The sequence below is a fragment of the Dendrobates tinctorius genome, unplaced genomic scaffold (genome assembly GCF_039654945.1).
Source record: "Dendrobates tinctorius isolate UK_male_01 unplaced genomic scaffold, ASM3965494v1 ptg000176l, whole genome shotgun sequence".
Classification (NCBI taxonomy): domain Eukaryota; kingdom Metazoa; phylum Chordata; class Amphibia; order Anura; family Dendrobatidae; genus Dendrobates; species Dendrobates tinctorius.
The window spans coordinates 616353-641780 of NW_027361843.1; the positions used below are offsets into that span (position 1 = coordinate 616353).

General features: G+C 44.4%; 1 protein-coding gene across 1 annotated transcript in view; it reads left to right on the forward strand.

Annotated features, from left to right (window-relative positions):
- Positions 1 to 20649, forward strand: part of LOC141054178 (uncharacterized) — a 38000-nt gene extending 17351 nt beyond the window's left edge. Inside the window, exon 5 of the mRNA XM_073551401.1 lies at positions 20500 to 20649. Within this exon, the coding sequence (XP_073407502.1) occupies positions 20500 to 20649 (150 nt within the window). The remainder of the gene's footprint in view (positions 1 to 20499) is intronic.
- Positions 20650 to 25428: the final 4779 nt, after the last annotated feature.

The following is a 25428-nucleotide window of genomic DNA, read 5'->3' on the forward strand; positions in this document are numbered from 1 at the left end:
AGACATGTAGCTTGTGAGCCCCAATGAGGACAGTGTTCATGATGTCTTTAAAGAGGTGTGGAAATATGATGGTGCTATAAAAGTGAGTACAATAAATAAAATAATGGCACCAAACACAAGGCTGGCCTGGCTACTATTAAAAATATATAAAATATAATATTAGTGACAATATGCACAACGTCATCCTGCACTTTGCGTGCCTAAGCACTACATAAATACTATGAACTGATGTTTAAAGGTGCTTCCCTTGAACAAAATTAATTTTAATCAACATTTAAAAAATAGATCTTTGAATAATAACTTCCACAGTTGGATGTGTTTAAAAAATGTTCGTGTGCTGAGATAATATTATAAATGTGCCCCTGCTGTGTACTGTAATGTCGGTTCATATTAGACACTGTTCACATGTTCAGGTTTTTAATACATTAGATAGGGACTGCTTCAATAGGGGTTACCTTGACGTGGTGGAGCAGCTTGGTGTACATTTTTTTGCGCAAAAAAACGTATCAACTAAATACCCTGTATTTGTTATCCAGCACTTGCTGATTACTGCCATTTTTTATTGCAGAGTATTTTTGCAAATCTGTCATTCTGTGTTTTCTTGTTGTATCTCAGTTAGTGGGTGGTGTGAGCATTGTCTGATCGACGTGTTCACATTTGTGCATGTCACGTGTGTTTTTAATCCGTTTTTTTCCCTTGCTTAGCATGGTTTGGGAGACCCACCCCTCTCTTGTGTGACGTGCACATAAGAGCTGTCTTAGACCACAAGCCCATACTAGGGAGCGGCCTGTCTGAATCCTGTTCATATTAGACACTGTTCACATGTTCACAAAAAAATGTATCAACTAAATACCCTGTATTTGTTATCCAGCACTTGCTGATTACTGCCATTTTTTATTGCAGAGCATTTTTGCAAATCTGTCATTCTGTGCTTTCTTGTGTACTGTAATGTCTGTGTATTACCGTGCAGGAACATGGTCTGATCATACCACAGCTCCTGGTATGGAAAAGACTATACTGATTTTACAGCACGGGATTGCAGATGATAATTCTTTGAGTTAAAAAATTGTTTAAAAACAGGCAATGAAATGTTTTACTTACATAAAGAATCAGCTGTGATTGATCACATACTGTAACGTCTGTATACTCTCTTGCTTCCTCCCCTGCCCGGGAGCTGTGGTCATCCCTGCACTGTCAGACACAGCCATTACACAGTACACAGCAGGTGCACATTTTAAAGATTATCTCAGCACAAGAATATTTAATTTAAATACATCCAATTGTGGAAGTTATTATTCCAAGATCTATGAATTAAAATGTAATTTGTGCCGAAAAAACTTTAAAATACTCTTAAAAATTATCGTCTGATTTAAAAAAGACTTGAACTAAAAGAAAAGATGAGAGGTTGGTAGCATCAAGTTCACATGGACTGTTTATTCACTTTACACATTTTGAAATAGATGGGAATAGAGTTGAGCTAAAAGATGTAATGGAGCCTGATCTAGCAGCCACTCTGTGGCAACTGGACCAGAACCGTGCAAACCTATTACCTGCAGCACCCACAATGCCTCATCATATGTCACATGGTGGTGGCAGCATCATGGTATGGGGGTTTTTTTCAGCTGCAGGGACAGGACGACTGGTTGCAATTGAAGGAAACATGAATGCGGCCAAGTACAGAGATATCCTCGATGAAAACCTCTTCCAGAGTGCTCTGGACCTCAGACTTGGCCGAAGGTTCACCTTCCAACAAGACAATGACACTAAGCACACAGCTAAAATAACAAAGGTGTGGCTTCAGAAAAACTCTGTGACTGTGACTCCTCACTATCCAACAACCCCAAGAAACTTTTTGATACCTTTCACTCATTCCTCAGGCTGAAAGCACAAGCCTCTATCACAGACATTTGTGCTGATGACCTGGCCTTCCACTTTAAAGAAAATAAATATCCGTCAGGAGATCCGCTCCCAGCCACCAAGTGCAATGACTCCCATCCCTCCCTGCATTTCCCCTAGCTCACTCTCCACATTTGATCCCATCACAGAAGTTTCCAGGCTCTTTTCTTCTCATCCATGCACTACTGACCCCATTCCCTCACATCTCCTCCAGTCTCTCTCTCTCCAGCCGTCACAACTCACCTAACTACAATCTTTAATCTCTCCCTCTCCTTGGGCATTTTCCCCTGCTCCGTCAAACACTCTATCATTACTCCATTATTAAAGAAACCCGCTCTCGACCCATCCTGCAAACAACTACAGACTAGTCTCCAATCTCCCCTTCATCTCTAAACTCTTGGAGTGACTGGTTTACTCCCGCCTTACCTGTTACCTCTCCACTCACTCCCTCCTAGACCCATCACAATCTGGTTTCCGCCCCTAAATTCAACAGAAACTGCACTCCTCAAAGTGACCAATGACCTTCTGACAGCAAAATGTAACGGTGCTCATTCTTCTCGACCTTTCTGCAGATTTCGACACTGTTGACAACCATCTTCTACTCTCTAAGCTCCAGTCACTAGGCATTAAGGACACTGCTCCCTCCTGGTTTTCTTCCTATCTTTCGGACCGCTCCTTCAGTGTTTTGTTTGCTGGCTCCACTTCATCTCCTCTTCCTCTCACTGTTGGGGTACCTCAGTGCTCAGTCCTTGGCCCCCTTCTCTTCTCTCTCTACACGGCCCCAATTGGACAGACCATCAGCAGATTTGGCTTTCAGTACCATCTTTATGCTGATGACACACAACTATTGTTAGGGACGGCGGAACGCACTAATAAATAAATAATAAATGCATTCGCCGCCCGGGGTCCACCGTGCAGTAGGTGTTACAACGCTGCTAGATAATGGCAGACGCACAATATGGTGGTATATCGCACACGGGTTGAACGCCACCCGGTGTGTGCACAGAGCGTACTCTGTTATCTCCACAGAGATGCTTGGAACATAAACGTAAGTACTGAGCCTGTTGAACTCACAGGTCTCAGAGAACTGCACGCACGGTATATGGTCACAGGAGCTGAACCCAAAGCAGAGGGTCAGGGTCCGTCTAGACTTACTGTGTGTGCGGCGTCGCTACCGCGGATGCCAACAGATGCTGCTGATTGCAGCGCGGCGACTGACTCAGCCGCTATACGACAGTGCCCAGAGGAGGTGCACTGTCGGACGCTAGTTAGGTGAAGATATGCACTGTGGCCTGTATCATACCACTGACAGGCGCTGACTCTAATACTAAGTCCCTATCCACACATGTAATATCAGAGGGAGGGGGAGTCTTAATGAGTCATTCGCAGGCACATGCATCCGTCATCATTCACACAGGTAGCAAGCAGAGCCTATACTAGCGCATGGCCGAGAGGCCATGCGGACCTTTTATAGCTGTGCGCTTCCGGGACCTTCCAGATCTTTGATATGGACCAATCAGATCAGGAGAAGGACCTGAGCACGTGACTCCCGGTCTCCAATGGGAGATCGTCTCGTGAGCATGCCCAGTAGCGCGACGAGAGGACTTAGCCACTGGGGTGGTTTGCTGCAGGACAGCTTGCGCTGCTATTGCTGACCCAGAGGTGGCAGCAACAACCAGTCCTACAGAGCTGGTCTGAGCAGAGCGTCTGGGACACCTACATTGCTGTGCAGGCTCCTGAGCGGTCGGTGGAGAATGGGACACCGCTGGATGCAAGGCTCTGGATTTCTGCTGTGCAGCTGCAGGAACCCGACGCCTAACAACTATACATGTCATCCCCTGACCTTACCCCCGCTGTACTACAGAACGCCAGTGACTGTCTGTCCGCAGTCTCCAACATCATGTCCGCTCTCTATCTAAACTCAACCTTTCCAAAACTGAACTTCTTCTACTCCTGATATCTACCTCCCTAAATCTGACATTTCCCTCTCCGTGGGTGGCACCATAATAAAACCCAGGCAGCGGTCCCGCTCTCTGGGTGTTATGTTTGGCAACTATCTCTCCTTCACCTCCCATATACAAGCTCTTGCCGCTTACACCTAAAGAACATCTCTAGAATCCGCCCTTTTCTCACTGTGGAAACAGCAAAAACCCTCACTGTCGCCTTGATCCACTCCCGCCTGGACTACTGTAATGCTCTTTTAATTGGCCTCCCCATCACTCGACTTTCCCATCTCCAGTCTATCCTTAATGTTGCAGCCAGGGTCATCCATCTGGCTAATCAGTCCACTCTTTGCCAGTCATTACACTGGCTGCCCATTCATTATACGATCCAATTCAAAGTACTTGTTCTCACCCACTAAGCTCTACACAGTGCAGCACCCCATTACATCTCCTCCCTCATTTCTGTCTATCAGCCTAACTGACCATTGCGCTCTGCAAACGACTTTCGACTAACCTCTGCACTAATCCGTACCTCCCGCTCCCGACTCCAAGACTTCTCCCGCGCTGCGCCAATCCTCTGGAATGCTCTACCCCAAGAAAATAGAACCAGTCACAACTTGCACAGCTTTAGGCACTTTTTTGAAACACATTTGTTCAGAGCAGCCTATCACGTTCCCAAATCAGTCATTTTATGTGTAAAGGGCCTCTTAAACATAGCGATATCGCTAAAGTGTCACTGATTTTGTGACGCAACAGCGATATCGCTACATGTGACACTTACCTCCGACCACCCCCCCACTGGATATCGCTGATCGCGCGAGATCGTCCTGGTCCATTTCTCATTGTCGGCTTCCTGCTGGCACCGACGAGCAATGCATGGACGCGGGCGGAAGTTGTCATCATCGCTGCGTGTGACAGGAAAGTGAAGACCGCCGATCGCTGCTGCATTGATGGTGAGATCTGCCTGTTTGGCAGCTCACTAGTGACCATTTAGCGATGCACCAGCGATCCTGACCGGGTCGTATTGTTGTCGGGATTGTTGGTGCATCGCTAAATGTAACGGGACCCTAAGTGTGCGTGTGTAGCCCATTCACTATCCCCATCTATCCCCCACTCCCTCAAGATGGCTAGATCATCATTTTAAATACATCATTGTAAATACACACCTGTACTTTGTATCTCCCCCACCTCATTGTAGATTGTAAGCTCTCACAAGCAGGGCTGTCTTACTTTGCTTTAACCATTGTGTTATTGCTAAAGTTTTTACTTTTGACTGTTGTGTTTGAAACTGTTAAATTGTAAAGAACTGCAGAATATGTTTGTGCTATATAAATAAAGATTATTATTATTATTATTATTTTTATCTTGACTGGCCCAGCCAGAGCCCTGACATAAACCCAACTGAGCATCTCTGGAGAGACCTGAAAATGGCTGTCCACCAATGTTCACCATCGAACCTGACGGAACTGGAGAGGATCTGCAAGGAAGAATGGCAGAGGATCCTCAAGTCCAGGTGTGAAAAACTTGTTGCGTCATTCCCAAGAAGATTCATGGCTGTACTACCTCAAAAGTATGCTTCTGCTAAATACTGAGCAAAGGGTCTGAATGCTTATGACCATGTGATATTTCAGTTTTTCTTTTTTAATAAATTTACAAAAATTTCTACATTTCTGTTTTTTTCAGTCAAGATTGTACATTAATGAGAAAAAATGAACTTTTTTGAATTTATCAAATGGCTGCAATGAAACAAAGAGTGAAAAATTTAAAGGGGTCTGAATACTTTCCGTACCCACTGTAGATATAATTACTTTGTAATATTGAAATGAGAAAGAAATCACAACTTCTGGATTAGCCAGTTGTCTTTTCTGGTCCATACGTTGCATGTTGTGCTTAAAGGGAAGGTGCCATGTTTTATTATAATTTAATGTAAAAAAGAAAATAGTATAAAAAGATATTGTCCCCTAAGCTTGACTCAGTGGTGTGTATGGATTTTTTTTTTCTGTAGTAATGCAGCCACTGGGGGCTGCTATCTTACCTCTCTGGCTGCTGAACGACACTTTCCATGCTCATTTACGGCAGTCCCTGGGCATAAGAGACAATAGTCAGCTGCCGACCCTATCTCTTTCATTGCAGCTGCATCAGGAGTGAACTGGGCACGCCTCTGAGGGCAGCTCAATTCACAGCTGTAGGTGTGGCCAGGCGTCATCTTATTAGAGCCCAGTGCTTTTCTTTTAGCTTCATTTACACTCCATTGCAAGCCCTGGATGCTGTACTGTTCCAGCATAACGGCTTGGATGTTCACTCTGCACATACCAGCTGCAGGAGAGGAACCAGGACGAGCTCCTGGACACCAAGCTGCTCTTTCCAAAACACACAGCCAGCTGCTGCCCCTGCACTTGCAAAACATAGGAGGAGCTGCTCCCTGCTGTTTCAAAACACTTGGCAATCTGCTGGACATCTAATCCTCTCCTGTGTGATACTGACTGCTGAGCCCTGTATCTAATCCTCTCCTGTGTGATACTGTCTGCTGAGCCGTGTATCTAATCCTCTCCTGTGTGGTACTGTGTGCTGAGCCGTGTATCTAATCCTATCCTCTGTGATACTGTCTACTGAGCCGTGTATCTAATCCTCTCTTGTGTGATACTGTCTGCTGAGCCGTGTATCTAATCCTCTCCTGTGTGATACTGACTGCTGAGCCGTGTATCTAATCCTATCCTGTGCGATACTGTCTGCTGAGCCGTGTATCTAATCCTCTCCTGTGTGATACTGTCTGCTGAGCCGTGTATCTAATCCTCTCCTGTGTGATACTGTCTGCTGAGCCGTGTATCTAATCCTCTCCTGTGTGATACTGACTGCTGAGCTATGTATCTAATCCAATCCTGTGTGATACTGTCTGCTGAGCCGTGTATCTAATCCTCTCCTGTGTGATACTGTCTGCTGAGCCGTGTATCTAATCCTCTCCTGTGTGATACTGTCTGCTGAGCCGTGTATCTAATCCTCTCCTGTGTGATACTGACTGCTGAGCTATGTATCTAATCCAATCCTGTGTGATACTGTCTGCTGAGCCGTGTATCTAATCCTCTCCTGTGTGATACTGACTGCTGAGCCATGTGTCTAATCTTCTGTGTTCTACTGACTGCTGAGCCATGTATCTAATCCTATCCTGTGTGATACTGACTGCTGAGCCGTGTATCTAATCCTATCCCGTGTGATAATGTCTGCTGAGCTATGTAACTAATCCTATCCTGTGTGATGCTGCCTGTTGAGCCATGTATCTAATCCTATCCTGTGTGATAATGTCTGCTGACCAATGTATCTAATCCTATCCCGTGTGATACTGCTCTCCTGAAATACTCTGTGCTGCTGTCACCCTGCTCCCAGAATCCTTGCTGCCTGCCATCCTCGGTGACCGAAGACCCCATTCCTCTCCTCAGATCCTGTCCTGGCGATGTGTGAAAGCGAGGCGACAGGGGCCTGATATATGGTGGAAGGAGCAGGGTGACAGCAGCACAGAGTATTTCAGGAGAGCAGTGTGCTGGTCTATGGGGGGCACCCTGTTCGGTGCCAGGGATTGTACATAGAGTGCTGTGTTTTATACACATGGATGGACCGTCTGCTTGTCTGCTCCACAGAAATCCAGGAAACATTTCTGCTGATTGATGGCCTGTTCTGATCCAGACTTTACATGCAAAGACAGTCAGTAACTTTGCAGGCCCCATCAAAATGGCTGCTCACTGTGTTCCTAAATGTCATCCTCTTTTCCCTTAGCAAACACCCAGAAGGGGAGGAGAGGAGTGACATCACACCTATGTCAGCAGACTCCACCCATATTTACTCCAGTGCAGTAATGTGAGCTAGTTGCACTAGGTTTTTGTGCCAAACTTCAGTAGCTGCTCCCCCTAGTGTTAACAAGTAGAATTGCCAAACTTTTTAAAACTGTTTTTCATATTTTACAAAATTAAAAACAAATGATAATATTTTTTAAGAAAATGTAAACATTAATTCTTTACATTTTTTCAATTGCTGAAAAATTTTTCTTTGGATGTCACCTTCCCTTTAAGGTCTAACATTGTGCACTATTCTGACACATATCTTCTATATTTTTCTCTCTCAACATCTTATCTCACTGCCTTACCCAAGTAATTGAAGAATGGCTCAGGTTACCAGCTGCCCTTGAGAAATGTAGGCTTTTGTATAGAGGCACCACTGGGAGAAATCAAACAGAACAAATAAGACAAAACTGGAAAGACAATTGTTAGTGAAGCCCATAATGTCATTTATCTAAGCAGCGATAGAAGCCATCTGTAGAGAACACAATCCAATGCATTTCTGGTCACCAGGTTTTTATTAGTACTCATCAGAATGAAGTAGAATGTGACACATGTGAAAGGTAACTTCAGCTCAGGCTCTGTGGAAAACGGATTCCTAATTACACGAAAATATGCATTAGACATAAGGCTTGGCATAAAGATAATTCAGGGGTAAGTAACCGCTAATGGAATATTACTGTCAGCAAATACTGGGAGTAAAGGAATCTGTTGTATTAAGGTTCAGCTCAATAGACAAAAGTACTGAGCAGAATAATTCCCCTGCAGTAATTTCATGTCATGGATCATTTTGTTTTCCACTAGATTAGCAATAGATGCAGAAACATTTCTATTTCCCTTTACATTTTTCTGTCTAGGCTTTGTCTTTTTCAAAGACTGCAATCTCATTTATTCCAGTTTGTGAGATTTAATGCTGTGCAAACATGATGTATGAAGGTCATTCTGTGAGGCTATTACGTACATACAGGGTCTGAGCATCTCATGAGGAGGGGAGAATGATGACACATGCACAAGCGGAGTTGCAGACCTTAAAAATGAATGTGTACTGTAGAATGAGAAGCAATCTAGACACTAAGATATTGATTTGGGTTACCCATTAGACAGTTACTTAAGAACAAGTACCTTACAGACAATGTCATTTGCCAGATACTAATTCAGAGGAGTAAAAATAATTTAGTTTTTTTTTGTTTGCTTACTGTATGCAGTTAATAGAGATTACATGTACACTTAAAAGTGATATCCAAGATTATTGGGGTCTTTTCCTCTGGGCTTAGAGAGGACATCTTAGGGTCTGCTATGTGGCTGAAGTGTCTCTGCCAACATTGTGTTGATTGACAGCCAGCTCCCTGCAATTAGGCAGCAGGTAGGTTGCTGCCAATCATCATTACATTGGCAGCAATTCCCCATGAACAGAGCAGAGCAGAAAAGAAGGTGCTGTTCTGCGGATGTAACATTACAAGAAGCAGTAGAATCGCCTGCAGGCACAGTCAATGACTGCTCTGAGACAGAAGAGATTGTCACAGGGTTGGACAAACCGGTAGTTAGCAACGACATGCTAAAAAAGAAATCCCACAAAGGTCCCAGGTAACCCCTTTAAGAATGGGAAGCCCCTGTTAAAGATAAGATTAACAATGGAGTCCAGTTGTCTGTAAATTATTTCTCATATAACGTAACATGATCATTCAGCAGATATACAGCGGATGAAATAAGTATTGAACACTTCTCCAATTTTCTAAGTAAAAATATTTCTAAAGGGGCTATGCACAAGAAATTCTCACAAGATGTTGATAGCAACCCACATAGGTAAAGAAATCAAACCATAGAGGTTCATAAATTAAGTTATGCGTAATATTGAGAAATTCTGCAGGAAAAAAGTATTGCAAACGCTTACTGAAATGTATTCAATCCTTCATACATAAGCCTTTGACTATGATGACGGCTTCAAGATGCCTCCTGTATGGAGAAACTAGTGAATACATTATGCAGGTGTGATTTTTGCCCATTCTTCCTCACAAACCGCTTTAGTTCCTTCCATAGATTTTCTATGGGATTGAGGTCATTCTAACAGCTTTATTTTCTTTCTGTGAAACCAATTAAGAGTTTCCTTGGCTGTGTGTTTGGGATCATTGTCTTGCTGAAACGTTCACCCTCATTTCTCATCTTTCTCATCTTCATCATACTGGTAGATAGCAGCAGATTTTTTTCAAGAATGTCTTGGTACATTTGTCCAGTAACTCTTCCTTCGGTTATATGAAAGTTGCCAATGTTCTATACTGAAAAAACAGCCCCACTCCATGATGTTCCCACCGCCAAACTGTGCTTCCACTCTTTTGACTGCTCCTTGGTCTCAGGGTCATACAAATAAATCCAGGTATCGTCCATAGTGACCAGTTGATCCAGGAAGTTCTTATCAGTCTGCAAATGCTGACAAATGGACCGAAAAGTTTTCACTTGCATGTGGAGCACCCCACAGGGCCTTAGGTTACTCGTACCGAGCCGGTCAGGTTCTTTAAAGGGGATGTCACGGTGGCAGTGACCCGGTCCGTGGCCCTGGGCGTCCAGTAAGAAATAGAGGAAAGTTATGTGGTGTTTAATCGTAACGCCACCCGTGGTGTTCGGCAATGGGTGGCCGACGCTGCGGTTTTGGTCCACTGGGGCTGATGGTAACGCAGCAAAGATGGTTCACCTCCCCACAGGTAGAGCGGGTCCCCAGGGAAAATATATTTGATTGTTCAAATGGTGGTGAACGTTGGGATGCAGAGGAAAAGTGAAGGACGCAGAGAAGTGCATTTTTCTTTACCTTTTACTTGAACGTAAATGCAATCTGGGGTACCACATACAGATGATGGATTGAGTCCGGCTCGCCTGGAGGCATTCAGGGGATCCACCCTGCCAGGTGGGTTTGGGGACCTTCCTTCTGCACTCTCTTTTTGGGTCCCTGCTGTTTGTAGCTAAGCTGCGGCCCTCTCCTGTGTGATGATTGCTAACCTGTATGACTGACAGTGTGAGCCTATATCATGGGCACTGTCCTATTCACTATCAGCCCCGGGCTCTTGGACTACTGCCGTGCCTTCAGGTGTTCAGTGTGGCCAAAGAACTTGCAGGCCCCTGCACTCCAGATTTGGCTGTCAGGGCATACAACTCCTACCCAGCCAAGGACTCTGGCATCCTTTTTTTTATCAGTGCTTCGCTCTGGGGTCAACTATATGCAATTTTAGTTCCCCAGAGCCCCTTGTCTCTGCTCCTGTCCCTTCCCTCTCCACAGACCAACTCCAACTGTCTTGTCATGAGCTCCAACTGCTCCCGTTTCCATGACAACTCTCTTGTTTACTCTCTCAGCTGTCTTCTTACTGACTCACTAACCCCTCCTGCTGGCCAGAATTTATAAGGAAGCTCCCCTTTCTGGCCTGAAGCAGGAATTGTCATATACCTGGCATGGGGACCCCCTCCTGCCTCCAGGCATGACATCACCCCTTAGAGGGAGGCAATGTCACTATGGCAACCGGACTCTGGGGTGCCACACATGCTTTTTTGATTTGTTGTCAAACATTTGGGGACTCACTTTGCAGATAGATTCTTCATGTCCAAATGTTCATGGATAATTGCACGTTCACGGGAAATCCCCATGATGTCTGCTATTGCTTTAGCTGAAATTTGCAGATTCTTCAGTATGAGGTTGTGCACAGCATCGACGATCTCTGGAACAATAATCACTCTCGGTCATCCAGGACGTTCCTCATTATTGGTGCTGAAGTGGCCCGTTTTAAATTTGGAAACCCAGTTCTTAATTGTAGTATTGATTCCCCAATGTCTGCGACATATCACCATGAATATCCTCTGTGGACTTTCCTTGCAGAAACAAGAATTTTATCACTCCTCTGGTCTCATTTGCTGTGAATATCGCGTTAGACTCCGCCATTTTGTTTTCTCACGTGCGTAGAACGCTGTTGCCATAAGCTAAAAACACAAAATTTTGAAAAAATATATTAGGCCTCTTTCACACTTCCGTTTTTTACAATCAGTCACAATCCGCCAGGTTTTGAAAAAAACGGATCCTCAAATTTTTTCCCCATTGACTTGCATTAATGGCGGATTGTGACGGATTGCTGTCCGTTGCATCCATTTTTTTTGAGGATCCGCCAAAAATTGCTGTCCGTCACCATCCTCAAAGATTTCAAAACGGAGCTTGTAACGTTTTTTTCTGTGGCGGGTCCTCCAGACACTCATTTAACCCGAAATTCTTTCTGGGTGCCGGACAAAAAAAAAAATTCTCTCTCTCTCTCTCTCTCTCTCTCATTTCCTTTATATTTCCGCATTTTCAGGATCCGTCTAAAAACGGATCCTGTGCCATCCGTTCACATCACTTAACAACGGATCCGCTTCAATGACTTTTTGGCGGATTTCAACTGATGCAAAAAAACTGAAGTGTGAAAGAGGCCTAAGACACATAAGGCTTTCATGTGATGTAACATTTGTTACCATAGAAACAAAAAAAGATCACAAAGCCAAAAATTTAGCAGCAGCCCCTTGTATTCTCCCAGTATTTCACAGGCTTGTCTAAATATTGTTGAGCAAATATTAAATGCTTTTTGTTCAGCTATGGAATCTTACTTGAGCATGCATACAGGCCATGGAGGTTGAGTGCATTACTTATTGTTTTCTTTAAAACAATTGTACCTGTTAATTCCAGGTCTTTGAGGACAGACAGATGGCCATAATTATCGTGCAAGGATCGCATCACAATCCTCTGATTGGTCCGGCACCTCTCCTGATCTGAGCCTGACTGCTGCATAGAAATACATTAATCTGTCAAGGTCAAGTCAGGAGAGGTTCTGGGCCAGTCCATGCAGTTTAATGCGGTCTTCACACAAGAAATACAGCCATCTGTCTGCACCCTTCTTGTAGCTCTCCAAACGGTGGTCTTGGCTCATGGAAAACTCTTCTGGTAAATCTTTTCACTCCTCTGTCTGAAATCTTGTGGAGATTGCCTGATGTTATATCCACTTCCAGATTATGGCCCCAACAGTGCTCACTGGAACCTTAAGTAGTGTATAAATTCTTCTGTAACAAATGCTATCAGTATGCCCTGCAAATGCCATCAGTATGTTTTGCAACAATAAGGTTACAAAGGTCTTGAGACTGCTGACTGGTTTTACCAATCATGAGTTGCTTCTTGTGTGGCACCTTGGTAATCAGGCAAATCTTTATAGGCCATCAGCTAGACCATCAGTTGAACTGGCTGATATTATTTTTCACTAAGTGGATGGATTGCCTTCTAATCTATATATATAAAAACAAGTGTATGTGTGTGTGTATCGACAATGATGTCATAATGGTTGCCATGGCGACGATGATGTCATAATGGTTGCCATGGCAAAGATGGTGTCATAATGGTTGCCATGGTGACAATGATGTCATAATAGGTTGCCATGGCGAAGATGATGTTATAATGTTGCCATGGTGACAATGATGTCATAACAGTTGCCATGGCGAAGATGATGTCATAATAGTTTGCCATGGCAAAGATGATGTCATAATGGTTGCCATGGTGACAATGATGTCATAAAGGTTGCCATGGCGAAGATGATGTTATAATGGTTGCCATGGCGTCGATGATGTCATAAAGGTTGCCATGGCAAAGATGATGTCATAATGGTTGCCATGGTGACAATGATGTCATAATAGGTTGCCATGGCGACAATGATGTCAGAATGGTTGCCATGGCGAAGATGATGTCATAATGGGTATATGGGCATGGAACTATGGGATGGAGGCTGTTTGATGGGTATATGGGCACGGGACTATAGGATGGAAGATATGTATGATGGCTATATGGGCACAGAACTATGGGATGGTGGATATATATGATGGGTATGTAAGGAGGAGTACCTTTTACACGCCGGTTCTGGAACTGCACACACCGCAGAGTGAGAGCTCATTCCGGCGGTACCTCACGTTGGACTCAGTACCGTGCCAGACACCGTTGGGTAGGGAAATCTACCCACTTCTCAGAGCCTGCATCGAGACGTCAAGTGCCACTGTTGTCGGTGTCACCGTTGGATCCCCGCCTGTCGCACAACACACTGAGACAACACATGCCGCTGCTGTCGGTACCACCGTTGGAACCCTAAAACTATGTATACCAGAAGACCTCATTCTGATAAGTGTCACCTCTTTTCATATTGAACTATCGTTCGCCCCTACCCATCCTTCCTCTTGCCCAGTTCTGCCCGATTCCTACTATCCCTTTGCCATTCCTCACTCCCTGCGTGGAGTGCATTTATTGTTTAATAAAAAACCTTAATTCTTGATCTGCCTTCTGTCCGTGGCGGCATCCCGCGTTACTGCAATTTTTATACTTGGCACAGTCGGCAGGATGTCGCACAATGGTGTGGAGGCGGCAGATCAAGCAGTTGGAGGAGGCCCCAAGCCAAGCGTCTCCCTTGGGACCATGTTAAACAACCTCCCTAAATTCACCGGGAGTAATACCATGCTCTGGAGTTGGACTGAGCGTATAAGGGGGATGATGACGATGCATCCCATGACTCCGGCCCTGGAAGCAGGGGTGGCTATAATAGCTTTAGATGGGGAGGCCAGGGACTCTGTCATGCTCCGACCCCCCCAGACGAGAGACACCCTGGATAAGGTTTTACTGATACTGGAGGAGACGCATGAGGACCCCACCGACGTAGGAGAGTTGTGCATGTGTCTGTTTCGCTGGGTTCAAAGAGAGGGGGAGACGGTAACCAAATTTATGAATACGCTGCAGTAGCTTCATACTGCCATTGCTTGCAAGGACGGAGTAGGTGTAGGCTCCGTAGACATAGTATTGGGGGAACAGTTGGTGACTGGTCTGCGTGATGTGATGCTGAAACAGGCATGAGGGTGCCTGATGGTCAAACTCAGTATGAAATTCTCTGAAATAGGTAGTGAGGTGCGAGCATGAGCAAGGGGTGACAGTTTCGGTGGGGAAGGTCGCGAGTGGGGAGGTGTCCGCCACCGCAGTTACTGTGCCTCAATGAGCGGAAGACTTGCGCAAAAAGATGCAGCAGATACGCGAGGAACTGACTGAAACAAAAAACCCCAGCTGTAGCTGTCAGACTGCCTGAAACCTGACCAGGTCCTGCACCCAGCCGAGAGATGAGAATTGGTCGCAGAGAAGTGTGTTTTAACGTTGGAGAATTAGGACATGTGTCCCAGGGGTGTACGCGAAAGGGAAGACCCCTACAACGCAGACCGTTAAACTAAGCCTAGGGGACGCGGCCCGGAGCCTGTTTGTCAAAAAGGAGTACTAGAAGTCCCACCAACGTGGTGTCCGCGTGCCCCCTAGTCTGGGCAGAAATGAACGGACGAGCTGTACGTTGTTTAGTCGATACGGGCTCTCAGGTGACCACGATGCCCGAAGTATACTTTCGCCATCACTTTACTACTGAGGCCATGAGGCCTGAATGGGGACCAGAAATTAAGCTCATGGCGGCCATCCAGTTGCCTATCCCGGTCACAGGGGTTGTCTGGATGAATATTTTGGTCTGCGGTAAAGAATTGGGACGCAAAGGGGTGGTGCTGACAGCTGGATAAGTACATAAGGAGACTAAGGTCACGTTGGGCATGAATGTGCTGAAGGAGTTCAGAAGCTTTCTTAATGATGAGTCCCCATAAGGATTCCTAAGACAATGGAGTACCCGTACTCCTCAAAGGAGGATCTTTCAGCAGCTGATTAGAGCGGTACAAGCTCAGGAGACTTCCAGCGGTGGAAAGGCATTGGGAAAAATAATTGCCCCTCCTACATTCAATAGAGTTCTACCGTCAGGCAGGCCAAACAGGGCTTACGCTCCCTGTTCGTGCCTGTATTCCTTTGGAAGGAGTGGAAGTTTGGTTCGAGCTGGGCAATCCTGACCAGCTGCCGTCAGGAATTCTTGTAGCACGCACATTGGCTACAGTGAGAGATGGGTCAGTGCTTGCGCTTCATAAATTTAGAAGAGAAGGATGTCACTTTACCTCCCAGGAGTGAGGTGGCTCAAGTCATGTGCATGCCTGAGGAATTAGTATCGCCCCAGGCCGTACAGCTTACCGTCAATCAAGGGGATCCTGTTATGAGTAGCGGAAGATACCAAATAAGAAATAAAGTGCCTTCGCCACTCGGGGTCCACCGTGCGGTGGATGGAATAACCGCTGCTAAAAGAGGCAGAGCACTAAGGCGGTAATGTGCACAGGGTTTTAGCTGCACCCAGTGCATTAAAGCAGACTCTGCTATATGCACAGAGCTGCAAACAAAAGCATAAATAACGCTGAGTCTGTACAGGGTCACAGACTTCCAGCGATGCAAATACGGTATTAAAGGTCACAGAAGTAGCCTTAAACACCAGGACTACTCCTTCTAGACCTACCGTAAAAATAGGATGCGGAATGTCGCAACTGCGAACGCCCGACAGGCTGCAACCGCAGCGCGGCGTGAACTGAGCCGCAGAGAAAGCACCGCTATGCTGCAAGCGCGATGCAGAACGCTAACTGCTAGCAAAGATGAAGCTTGAGCACGCTGGTGCTAATACTGGCTGATGCCCAAACACTCACACAGACGTATTATCAGAGGGAAGAAGTTCTTAATAAGTCAGTCACCAGTTCAAGCATCCATCACCATACATACAGCAGCCGTATGAAAATACTAGCGCATGGCGGAACGGCCATGCGCACTATTTATAGCGTACGGGACCTGCCAGAAATCTCCAGGTCTCCAAAAGGAGCCAATAGGATCCGGAGCAGGACCTGAGCACCTGACTCCTGAACTCCAATGGGAGCTCGTCCCGTGAGCATGCTCAGAAGATGGCACAAAGGACTTAGCTTCTGGAGATAAATGTGAGAATCTGGATTCCTGCATAGGCATGGTAGAAACCAGATTCCTAACAGATCTTTGGATGGTTACCGTGTATACAACACTATCACCTGACCCGTGACATTTGCTAGAGGGTTGCCGGATTTTAGAACAAATGAGAGCCGAGCTGACCGACCTTGTGCCTCAGCAAATACAGCAGGTGGAGGCCCTGTTAGGGAAATATCATGATGTGTTTGCAAAACACGAAGATGATTTTGGATGCACCTCAGTGATCACTCATGATATACACCCACTGGAAACGCTGCGCTTATCAGAGAACGTTACTGCCAGAATCCCCCTCAAATATACAATTAGGTGAAGGGAATGCTGTCCCAGATGCTTCAGAAACACAGTAATCTCCAGTGATCACAGGCAGGAAGGTAGTTATAAAAAATATTCCTATGTTTCTTTTCGTTAAAAGAACATGTTACAGGTAGTTGATACCCCAGAGGATGGTAAAAAATCCAACGCGTTTCAACTCAAAAGAATCTTAATCATGGATTACAAATTCTGACAAAATGTGACATTTTAAAAGTCTCCAGACAGGAGTGAGGAGGTGGTAGGCAATGCCCTCATTAGCATGTTTAATTGAGGTACCTAATTATTCACACCCAACCTCCTGGTTGAAGACAAGTTAAAAAGAGAGAGAAAGAGGAAAAAAAAAAAAACCCGCTCAAAATTATTTACTTTACATGCAATACCACAAAAGAAAAAAAAAAATGGAATACATTAAAAGAATATATATAAGAGGACTATACACACCTATTTCTAAACAGTCAAATACATGCTTGACACAGCAAAAACAATTATTTTGGCAGTATTATTTTACTTGTACTCCACGATCAAATCTTGTTTGGTGTTCAGACCTGTTGGGACTCTTGTACATAATTTAAATATCCAGTAAGATTCCCGATTGAAGGTTTTTCTCTGAAAATTTCCACCTCTTACTGATTTTTTAAAATTTTTTCTATGCCTATAAATCTGAAATGGGTGAGGTCTCAGTTATGGCAATTAATGAAATGCTTGGACACCACAGAGACATTCAATGCATCAGGATTAGTAGTGTCAGATAGATGTCTTCTAATGTGTGTCTTTAAGGGAGTAATAGTGCAACCTACATACTGCACCTCACATTCCATGCACTGAATTAAATATATGACACCGGGAGTATTACAGTTTATAAAACTATGAATGGGATAAGAATTTCCAGTTTGTACCGATGTGAAAGACTTACTTTTAAGTGCATAAGAACAAGAGATGCAGCAACTGTGGCCGCATTTAAAAAATCCCCTATATGAGAGCCATGTAGAATTTTGTGAGAAAGTATTACTGGTTACCATACTAGGGGATAATTTATCCGCCAAAGTAGGAGCCTGCTTGGCTATATATTGAACTCTGTTATTCTGTAGGACATTGCAGAGTTTTTTATCCTTGTGTAATAGTGGCACATATTTCTTAATAATATTTGTGATGGTGTGATACTGTGGAGAGAATTCTGTGGAGAAAGCTATATTACCACATTGTCTTCCTGAAAATTGTGCACCTTTATTTTTGTTAGATTCTAAAAGTACTTTCCTGTCCATTTTTTCAACAATTTTTTTTTGCCCTTTGTAAGCTCCAATTGGGATATCCCCTGGATTGCAACCTAGAGTTTTTTTCGCTTCTGCTTCAAACGATTCAGGTCTAGAACAATTTCTCTTAACCCTAATCAGTTCTCCTACGGGTATATTCTTAGTTACATGTACTGGGTGACATGATGAGGCCTCAGGAACTATAGCCAATGAACTTGAGATGCCAGGGCATATTCACTATTAAGCCTGAGAGAGGAGATCTGCAATTAATCATGTGGAGACACCGGAGTGTGCACAGAAGGGACTGCCCATGGATTGGTGTTTGCAGAGGTTGGGCGGATAAGATTGCTGAGGAGAACTGAGCCTTTCTATGACAACGAGAATGCTTTGCTATGATTGGTTAATGCTTTGTTTTGGTCTTCATATGCCGTGACTTACTTTGATTTCCCTGTACGAGACATGATAAGACCGATCAGAGGTGACGTTTAGAATGTTATTAAAGTACACTCTCAATTGATGATCAGATGGGGTGTTTTAAATATGTTCTTTGTGATTTATTTACACGATTATTTTTGCATGTTATTGATTGGTGTATAGTGAATGAAAGGGTGGTGCATATACTATTTAAATGGGGTTAATGTGTGTTGTATTGTGCTTGATAAAGATCTGTATAGATCGAAATGTCGCAACAGATGGCAGAATAAAGTGATTGAATCATTCTTCTTTTCATATTGAACTGTCGGTCACCCCTACCCTTCCTTCCTCTTTCCCAGTTCTGCCCCATTCCTACTATCCCTCTGCAATCCCTCACTCCCTGCACGAAGTGAATTTATTGTTTAATAAAAAACCTTAACTCTTGATCTGCCTTCTGTGAGTGGCGGCATCCGGCGTTGTTGCAATTTCTACAGTTATATGGGCTCGGGACTATGGGATGGAGGATATGTATGATGTGTATATGGGCACTGGACTATGGGATGGAGGATAATCATTATAATTTGTTATAACTACCCACAGTTAGTTGCTATGCCCGGGCAATGCCGGGCTCTTCAGCTAGTTACTAATAGATTTCAGCTGTTTTCATGACTTTCCATGGCTTTTTGCACCTCTCTTTCTTCATGTGTTCAATACTTTTGCCCATTTAAGTTTGGACATGTGTAGTGCACATTGACTCTGTTGATGCTTTGGAGAGCTGGCCCTTCAGCTGACAACAGCTATGCTTTCTAATGACGAGCAGCACATTGTAGTGCTATTCAGCTTTAGGGCCAGCACTCCAAAACATCGGTAAAGTCAGATTAGGCTTCACTCCCTTCACCTGCTTGGATCTTTCTGATGCTTTAAAGTGCTGATCCCTTCAGCTGAAAAGCATTCCAAAGCATCGGCAGGATCCAAGCATGGGAGGAGAGTGAAGTTTTTGGTCTGAGCAAGCGTAGAAAATGGATTGTTAAGAATAGATAAGACATATGAAAGGGGGTCAAATAGTAGTAGAAAACACCTTTAATAGGTGATTATTAAGTCAATTTCCCCTGTGTTGATGATGGATGGGAATCATGCTACCAGGTTCTTCTCAGATTAGTAGATTAGTGCATAGCACTTCAGGCCAACTCATGATGAACTTCTTTGGTGGGATCATTCTAGCACAGGGTATTGCAAATGGTGGAAAATCCATGACACTACTGGAGATTGATGCGGGTGGTGAACCATGGAGCTTAGTATTGAACAATTAATTTTTACTGGAGAAAGTTATAATAAATGGGTTACAATGGTATACTGCTAGAAGTAACGAATGGAAGCGGAGGCACAGATGTTGACGTGTACCTTCATTTATTGCTATTTTTGGGGAACCATGGACCGGGGGGCTCCGAAGGGGTCGTGACTATGCGATCCCCAGACACCCATAGTAAGACCCCTCAACCAGGATCAGATTGGGGTATCCAGGGGACGCAGGTGCTACCTCCAGTTAGACATCGGACATGTGGAAGCTAGCCCAGCGGACAGGTGAACAGGCAGGGATAACAGGCAGCGTTGTACTTGAGAGGCGGGAAGCGGCTGCACAGGACGGAGCTGGCACAGGCAGTACTGACATCGTCCTGTGTAACGAAGTGGCGGATGGCTGAGCAGGATGGCACTTGCGCAGGCAGCACTGGTATCATCCCGGGTATGGAGTAGAAAGCTGCAGGTAGTCTGAGAAGACAAACGGTATTAGCTGGGTACATGGCAGGACACTTGCGGAGCACAGTAGAACACTGACACAACAGAACACTTGAACCAGAAACTAGCAACAGGAAACACTTGTTGCTCCGGCGCCTCCTCTATGGCAGAGGGGTCAAAAATAGTGCTCACTACAACACCATTGGTCTGGAGCATATTTGAAAAATGCACTCTTTCTCTTTAAGAGACCAGGAGTGCCCGCGCGACCTCAGCGAGAAGATGGCAGTGGCAGTGCAGGACTGGCCCACTCCGAAGACAGTGAAGGATGTGCAGGCTTTTCTGGAGCTTATGGGGTACTATCGACGGTTCGTGAAAGACTTCACTCGTATTGTTAATCCACTGCTGGAGTTTTGAAAGGAGTGCCGTCTGGTGCGAAGAATCAAGCCATCCAGGAAGAAGCCTTTCGAGCCCTGAAAATGGCCCTGACTGAAGCACCCATACTGACCTATGCAGACTTCTCTCAAACCTTCATCCTTCACACCAATGGAAGTCTCCAGGGATTAGAGGCTGTATTGTCACAGATACAGGATGGAAAGGAACAAGTGATTGCCTACATGAGCTCATCTCTCCATGACTCTGAACTAAACCCAGACAACTATAGCTCTTTCAAGTTGGAATTAATGGCATTAGTGTGGGCGATAACCAAAAAGTTTGTCGAGTACCTGTCAGGATCCGAAGTCTTGGTGCGCACTGACAAAAATCCCCTAGCCCACCTAGAAAATGCAAAACTGAGGGCCTTGGAGCAAAGATGGGTGATCCGTATGGCAAAATATCAATACAAGAATGCATATTGAAAAGGAGCTGAGAATACACATGCTGATGACCTGTCCAGGGTGACCCACGAGCAACCTGGTCGTGACTGAGACAAAGAGTTGAAGGCAGAAGAGATCCAAGGATGCCAAAACCTCACCAGGACGCTGACAACGACGCGGGAACAGCTAGAAGAGGCTTCAGGAAAACACCTGTTTGGACGACCTTGAGATGACTGGGTGCGACTTCAGCAGGAAGACAGAGAACTCGCTCATTTGAGACAATGGGTGCCCCTAAAGCAACTTTTCAGCCAGAGTGAGTGAGATGCCTTGTCCTCGGGAATGCTGCAGATTCTCCGACAGTGGGAAAGGCTTCACCTGGAAGACTGTTTGCTGTATCAGAAGGTACAGTTGGTACGGGAATTGGGAGTCACCTGGCAAGTGGAACTCCCTCAAAAAAGGTGATCAGTGAGGTGGCCACGGAAGCTCATGTAAGAGGAGCGCACTTTGGTCCGGAGAAGACGTTCCAGTGGTTGCAGAAGCTGTTTTATCATCCCCGATTGAAGACTACAGCAGTGGAAGAAACCTGTCGGCAATGTGGAAGTTGTGAATTGGCTAAACCTCCAGAACAGAGAGCTCCTACGCAGACCATTGTGAACTCTGCTCCCCTGGAACTGCTAATGATCGACTAATTGACCGTGGGTCCCACTCATCTTGGATACAACATACGAACATTGTCTTGTGGTGACCAATCATTTCACTAAGTTTGCTGTGGTGACTCCAACTCGGGATCAGACGGCCAAGTCAGCTGCGCAGGCCATCTGCTGAGATTTCATCCGGGTGTATGGGTGGCTGAAAAGGATCCATTCTGACCAAGGCACTTGCTTTCAAGATCGAGTGATGGAGGAGCTCCACCATCTGTATCAGATTGAAAAGTCCAGGACGACAGCTTATCATCCACAGGGGAATGGAGCCTGCGAGCATTTCAACTGGATGCTCATTCAGATATTAAGAACATTGGAGGAAAACAGGAAAGCCCATTGGCCTCAGTATGTAGTTGAACTGGTCTGGGTGTACAACAACCGAGTGCACAGTACAACCGAATACACGCCGTACACCCTACTGTTCGGCCGAAAAGGACGAGAGCTCACCGAGCTGGAGTTGGACCCAGAGGAGGACTACCCACAGATGGGGTTGTCCACCTGGGACAGAGAACATCGACATCGCTTGCAGACTCTACATCACTTGGTACAGACCAAGTTTCGGGAACTTCAGCACCGTGAGACAACTGCAAGGGACAGCTCTCAAGACTGGAGACCTAGTATTGGTCCAAGATAAACAACCTCGAGGCAAGTTACAGCTTTGATGGGATAAAACTCCGTAGCATGGTAACATAGTTAGCAAGGCCGAAAAGACATTTGTCCATCCAGTTCAGCCTATATTCCGTCAGAATAAATCCCCAGATCTATGTCCTTCTAAAGAACCTAATAACTGTAAGATACAATATTGTTCTGCTCCAGGAAGACATCCAGGCCTCTCTTGAACCCCTTGACGAAGTTCGCCATCACCACCTCCTCAGGCAAGTAATTCCAGATTCTCACTGCCGTAACAGTAAAGAATCCTCTTCTATGTTGGTGGAAAAACCTTCTCTCCTCCAGATGCAGAGAATAAACAGATTCTCGGAGAGATATTTGTACTGTCCCCTTATATACTTAAACATGGTTATTAGATCGCCCCTCAGTCGTCTAAATAATCCTAATTTTGCTAATCTCTCTGGGTATTGTAGTTCCCCCATCCCCTTTATTAATTTTGTTGCCCTCCTTTGAACTCACTCTAGTTCCATTATATCCTTCCTGAGCACCGGTGCCCAAAACTGTACCTCTGTACCAGGGATTTGTACAGAGGCAGTATAATACTCTCATCATGTGTATCCAGACCTCTTTTAATGCACCCCATGATCCTGTCTGCCTTGGCAGCCGATGCCTGCCACTGGCTGCTCCAGGTAAGTTTATCATTAACTAGGATCTCCATGTCAGATTTACCCAGTGGTTTCCCGTTCAGTGTATAATGGTGATATTGATTCCTTCTTCCCATGTATATAACCTTGGATTTATCATTGTTAAACCGCATCTGCCACCTTTCGGCCCAGGTTTCCAACCTATCTAGATCCATCTGTAGCAAAATACTATCATCTCTTGTATTGACTGCTTTACATAGTTTTGTATCATCTGCAAATATCGATATTTTACTGTGTAAACCTTCTACCAGATCATTAATAGATATGTAGCAGAGATTAGGTCCCAACACCAACCCCTGAGGTGCAAGATTGGTCACAGCGGCCCAGTTAGAGAATATACCATTTATAACCACCTCTGCTTTCTATCACTAAGCCAGGTACTTACCCATTTACACACATTTTCCCCAAAACCCAGCATTCTCATTTTGTGCACCAACCTCTTGTGTGGCACGGTATCAAACACTTTGGAAAAATCAAGATATACCACATCCAATGACTCACCTTGGTCCAGTCTGTAGCTAACCTCTTCATAAAAACTGATTAGATTGGTTTGACTGGAGCGATTCCTCATAAACCCATGCTGATATCTAGTTAAACAGTTATTCTCATTGATGAAATCCAGAATAACATCCCTCAGAAACCATTCAAATATTTTGCCAACAATAGAGGTTAGACTTACTGGCCTATAATTTCCAGGTTCACTTTAAAGCCCTTTTTGAATATCGGTACCACATTTGCTATGCGCCAGTCGTGTGGAATAGACCCCGTCTCTATAGAGTCCCTAAATATAAGAAATAATTGTTTGTCTATTACATTACTTAGTTCTCTTAGTACTCGTGGGTGTATGCCATCTGGACCCAGAGATTTATCTATTTTAATCTTATTTAGCCTGTTTTGCACCTTTTCTTGGGTTAGATTCGTGACCCTTAATATAGGGTTTTCTTTGTCTCTCAGCATTTCACCTAGCATTTCATTTTCCACCATGAATACCGTGGAGAAGAAGGTGTTTAATATATTAGCTTTTTCCTCATCATCTACAAACATTCTTTCCTCACAATTTTTTAAGGGGCCTACATTTTCACTACTGATTCTTTTACTATTGATATAGTTGAAGAACAGTTTGGGATTAGATTTACTCTCCTTAGCAATGTGCTTCTCTGTTTCCTTTTTGGCAGCTTTAATTAGTTTTTTTTTATAAATTATTTTTCTCCCTGTAGATTTTCAGAGCTTCAACTGTGCCATCCTGCTTTAGTAGTTTAAATGCTTTCTTTTTACTGTTAATTGCCCCTCTTACTTCTTTGTTTAGCCACATTGGGTTTTTCCTATTTCTTATACTTTTATTCCCACAAGGTATAAACCGCTAAGTTTATAGTCTACAGTGCCTATTTAGGATGTTCTTAAACATTTCCCATTTATTACCTGTATTCTTTTTCTGAGGACTTTGTCCCAGTCAACCAGATTAAGGGCATCTCTAAGCTGGTCAAACTTTGCCTTTGTAAAGTTCAGTGTTTTTATGGCTCCCTGACAAGTTCCTCTAGCGAAAGACAAGTGAAACTGTACAATATTGTGGTTGCTATTTCCTAGATGCCCGACGACCTGCAGATTTGTTATTCTGTCAGGTCTATTAAATAGTATTAGGTCTAAAAGTGCTGCTCCTCTGGTTGGATTCTGCACCAATTGTGAAAGATTATTTTTTTTGGTTATTAGCAAAAACCTGTTGCCTTTATGGGTTTCACAGGTCTCTGTTTCCCAGTTAATATCTGGGTAGTTAAAGTAGCCCCATAACAAAGACCTCATTTATGGGTTGCAGCTTCATCTATATGCCTTACAAGTAGATTTTCCATGATTTCTGTTTTATTTGGGGGTTTGTAACAGACTCCAATGAGAATTTTGTTACTATTTTTCCCTCAATGTATTTCAACCCATATGGCCTCGACATCCTCATCCCCTTTGCTAATGTCCTCCCTTAAAGTGGACTTTAGACAAGACTTTACATAAAGACAAACCCCTCCTCATCTCCAATATTTATGATTCTTTCTAAACAGACTGTAGCCCTGTATGTTAACTGCCCAGTCATAGCTTTCATCTAACAAAGTCTCAGTTATTCCCACTATGTCATATTTACCTGTAGATATTTCTGCTTCTAGATCTTCCATCTTGTTTTTCAGGTTTCTGGAGTTTGCGAGCATGCAGGTTAGAGGACTTTGTTTTGTTCTAATCTCCTCCCTGTAGATTGTTTTAGAAATTTTCTTACCTCCCTTCCGAGTATGTTGTCTTGGGTCTTCTTTGCCACACCTCATATCCTTCATCAGTATAGTTTCTGGCTTCATGTTCGAGTCTAATGTTTT